The sequence below is a fragment of the Oryza sativa genome, chromosome 2, assembly GCF_034140825.1.
Source record: "Oryza sativa Japonica Group chromosome 2, ASM3414082v1".
In the NCBI taxonomy this organism is placed as follows: domain Eukaryota; kingdom Viridiplantae; phylum Streptophyta; class Magnoliopsida; order Poales; family Poaceae; genus Oryza; species Oryza sativa.
Window position 1 is genome coordinate 18,874,646 of NC_089036.1, and position 4,444 is coordinate 18,879,089.

At 43.5% G+C, this 4,444-nt stretch overlaps 1 protein-coding gene across 1 annotated transcript; it reads left to right on the plus strand.

Annotated features, from left to right (window-relative positions):
- The first annotated feature begins 1,187 nt into the window (after window positions 1-1,187).
- Window positions 1,188-2,252, plus strand: LOC4329462 (glutaredoxin-C3-like). Its single transcript, NM_001416625.1, has one exon. It carries the CDS (start codon window positions 1,358-1,360, stop codon window positions 1,763-1,765), a length of 408 nt encoding a protein of 135 aa, NP_001403554.1. The 5' UTR covers window positions 1,188-1,357; the 3' UTR covers window positions 1,766-2,252.
- Window positions 2,253-4,444: the final 2,192 nt, after the last annotated feature.

Below are 4,444 nucleotides of genomic sequence, written 5' to 3' on the forward strand. Positions count from 1 at the left end.
CTTCATAGACTACATTAAAATCCATAAACTCTAGACTACATTGAAATTACTCATCAGATTATATGTAATGGGTCACAATTATGCTCGTTGCAAATTAAGAATCCCATATAATTGACAGCTCATGCCATCCTCATATTTCAAATATATATTTTTTCCTGTAAAATATGAGACCCATGAAAACACATTTTCTATTTACGGTAGCATCGAGACCACTCCTTTATATAACAGTGATTGTGTGTTCGCTCCCGGCTAAAACTCTATGGAAAAACAGATCTTTTGACTCCACGGTAACAAATTATGGTGTGTATTTTTAACTGCCTTAATTAATTAGGAAAGAAAAGAAGAGATTGATGGGGGAGGAATTTGTACGTACGTACGTACACATGTGGTGACAGCCAAGGAAAGGGTGAGGGGGGGGGGGGGTTTAAGTTTTGATCTAAAGGTTAATAGTATCGGGTCCACCGTTTTAAATGAAAATTGACGGTCAGATATTTTTCTTTTTTCATATTTTTTCTCTAATTTATTAAAGCGCCACGTGGTGGCTTAGGAGCGTTTATAGGGTGACACATGGCGGTTTAGAAGCGTTTGTAGGAAGTTTAATGAACTTTTAGTATATAATATATATGACTAATTCCAGGTAAAGGGAAAGTACTTACTAACATTCACCTATACTAAACTTTAGTAGTGAATGACTTGTTTGCCATAGAAGTTGACCAGATGCTTCTGTTAATTGCAGAATATGTCTCTGATCAAATGATCAATACGTATTGTGCTTGATTTGGGATTGTTCAATGTTCATTTGGGCTGAATTAACCAGGAAAGGGAGCACAATGGACAAGGCTCAAATATATGAATGGAGGAGCTACCACTAGCTAGGTGAAAAAACATGCATGTACAACGAGTAATGCATGAGTCAAGCTACCAGCGGCATACAAGCAAGTCAAAGAATTCACATCACCAACAGATTGACAATAAACTAAACTAGACAGGTGAAAAATAAACAAAGTGGTGAGCTAGTGCTACCCCCCAAAAAAACATAAGTAAAACCGAGTAATATTGGGTTGGAACCCCAAAAGGACCTCATTGGCTTGGAAGTGGCCTAGCCTTCCTTCCCTGCCCCCCTAAATTTACCATTGTACCCCTCACCCTCCTCTCTATATATACATACCCAGCACCCTTCACTCCCTTCTCCAAGTGTTCAAGCTCACCTCAGTTGATTCTAGCTTAGCAACACACAAGCACACAGCTAGCTAGCTCAGCTCTCTGTGCTTCTCTAGCTAAGCTAATCGTTTTCAGGCGAAGGAAGCACACACATCTCCATTTGTGCATCAGATCACCGGCCAGGTCGTCGGCGAGAATGCAGTACGGAGCGGCGGCCGAGCAGGCGTGGTACATGCCGGCGGCGGCGCCGGCACCGATGGTGGAGAGCGCGGTGGCGCGGGTGGAGCGGCTGGCGTCGGAGAGCGCGGTGGTGGTGTTCAGCGTGAGCAGCTGCTGCATGTGCCACGCCGTGAAGCGCCTCTTCTGCGGCATGGGGGTGCACCCGACGGTGCACGAGCTGGACCTCGACCCGCGCGGCCGCGAGCTGGAGCGCGCCCTGGCGCGCCTCGTCGGGTACGGCGGCCCCGCCGCCGCGTCGCCGCCCGTCGTCCCCGTCGTCTTCATCGGCGGCAAGCTCGTCGGCGCCATGGACCGCGTCATGGCCGCGCACATCAACGGCTCCCTCGTCCCCCTCCTCAAGGAGGCCGGCGCGCTCTGGCTCTAGGCCTCGCCCGCCCGCCATTGGCGTGCTCTGGCTTAGCCCCCCTAGTATACCTAGCACGCAAAAAGCTTTACCTGCTGCTGCTGCTGCTGCTGCTAATGAAGAAGATGAAGATGATGATGATGACTAGCAAGTAGTTGATTGATTTAGCTGCTGCTAATAGGATATCCATCGATCGAGATACAGCCCATTTACACGGTGCTAGCTAATTAATCAGTGTGTGAGTGAGTGTGTGTTTGAGAGTGAGTGAGCTAGAGCTAGAAGAAGAGAGATCGAGGTTGGTGTGTGTGTGCTTTTTTCTTCACGACGACTGCCTCTGTCCGTCTCGTGCATGCTTCGCGCGCGCGCGCGCGCATGTGGTTGTTTGTTGGCGCGTGCGCTGGATTTGCTTGCTTTGATGCTGCATGCTATTGCTAGCTACTGAAATTACTACTACCAGTGTTTTATTTATTTCATCTCCCCTTAATTAATTCTGCTTATTTCGTCAAAACTATCTGAGTCTTTGACCATCCGTCAGTATGTATGGTAAATTAATTAGTTACAGTTCGAATACTTAAACTCAACATAGAAACAGTCAGCATATTCTCATCGCCATCTGAAACTGAAAGAATGAAACATTCTCGAATCTAGTTCAGAATGAGTGCAGAGCAGAACAGAAGCATGTATGTAGCTCCTACGACATTCCTGCTACTTTTGATTATGCGACTATCAAGGCTCAACAAACAGTGCAAGAATCAATCAAATACACTAAACTACTACTGCCCTTTTATGACCACGTTTAATTACTATAGTTTTTTTTTCTTTGCTTAATTCATTTCTTAATGTCTTCACTAGCTAGCTGGGCCTTCTTCCCCCGTTCTGTTTTTGTTTTCTCTTCATCTCTCCGTTCGAGGTAACAACTCTGCACTGTTTTACGTCTCCTGTGTCTGCTTGCGTAACGTCCTTTTGCTTGTACTGACGGTCTCTCCTGATCTCCTATCCGACCAAACAAATTGTACTTTGAAGATACTCTCACTTTGCAGTAGTACCACCACCGCTGCATAAAAATGTAGCATGTACAAGGAAAAGGTATAGGCATGCATGCATGTAAAAGCTAAAGTCCAAAGATGTAGTTACATGTACAATTACTGTTACTGACATAACAAAAGGACCGTGGTTAATTAACATGATGACATATGGAGGGCCTAAAAGTGTTGATTTGGAAAGATCTATCGGTCTGGATGTGGATCAAAATTATTCCCATGCAAATCGCAACATCTGCCGCCTATAAAACCTATCATTACGTACCTTGGCTATCATGTTGGTCGATCTGGCCCCCACATGGGCCATTTTTTTTTTGCCAGCTCATCGATCGTCCCCGTTGCCTCATGCATGCGGTGAGCTTAATAAAATGTTTCTCTTATTATGATCTTTGTGTTATTTATGATCTCCTAGACCAGAGTGCTAAAGGACACTTGCAAATGATACAGAAGAGGTCATGCTAGGTGCCTAAATCATAGGCAGTTTGTATGATTGTTAGGGATTTGTGTGACTGCAGCTTAAGCAGTAGCAGTATATACAAATCGGGTGGCTCAGGTCACACACGGTACTGTTCACAGTACTGTAGCAGTAATACTGTAGCGTTGAATACTGTTCACATGGGTACTGTAGCTTTAGATATGAACCGTTGATCATAAAAATGGATGGTTGAAGTTGTGTGCAATTGTTAACTTGCAGTCCCTATCGTGACTGCACTGGATCCCAATTCGATTGTTAGTCGCAGGCATATTATCAATGACTGTTTATATAGAGGCCAAAAGGACTATTATTTGCTACTCCCTTTGTCCCATAATGTAACAATCTAGGTCCCATACTAGGACTACGAATTTAGACATGACCCTCCTTTCGTCCTATAATGTAGCAACCTAGGATAGGATTAGACTCATCCTAGGACTATGTGTCCAGATTCAGTCCTAGGATGAGCCTAATCCCATCCTAGGTTGCTACATTATGGGACGGATGGAGTATATTCTTTTTAGAAAATCAAAGAAATTCCATCGATAAACGTCCCATCTAAAAAGTACCATCGACGAACCCAACTTCCCGAAAATTTCATCGTACAATCTTTGTTCCAAAATTATCATAGCCGTCAGGTTTTCGTTAGCATTCCTCCGTTGAGGGATATAAAAAGACCATTTTACCATTATAAATTGTTGAAAGCTGATTAAAACTTTTGCTGGAAACAGAAACGTACAAGTTTATATATGGAGGACGAAATGTACAAGTTTATCAATTGTCTCAGCAAAGTTTCAACTGCTAGCACAGAGTGTTTAGGACAAAGTGGTCGTTTCCTCCTGGAAGGAAACTCTATCGTCCTCCCTAAGATGATCTGTAATCTGTATTTTTTAATCTCAAACTGTGTAAACTCTCTCTTACGATGGTTTATGGAACTCAGGTGGGGTTTCCCCCCCCCCCCCCCCTCTTTCTTTTTTTAAAAAAGTTTAAGCGGTTAGCACATTAAATAAGGGGGCATTATCATTACAAAGCCAAGAATATAAATGTTTATATTCAAGGACGGAGAAACAAATTCTTATGAGTAAATGGTACTCCCTCCATTCCAAATTGATCTACATATTTCATAGGTACACTAAGACCAAGAAATACTAATATCTCTCTCATACTGTATTTACTCTAGCAACAAAT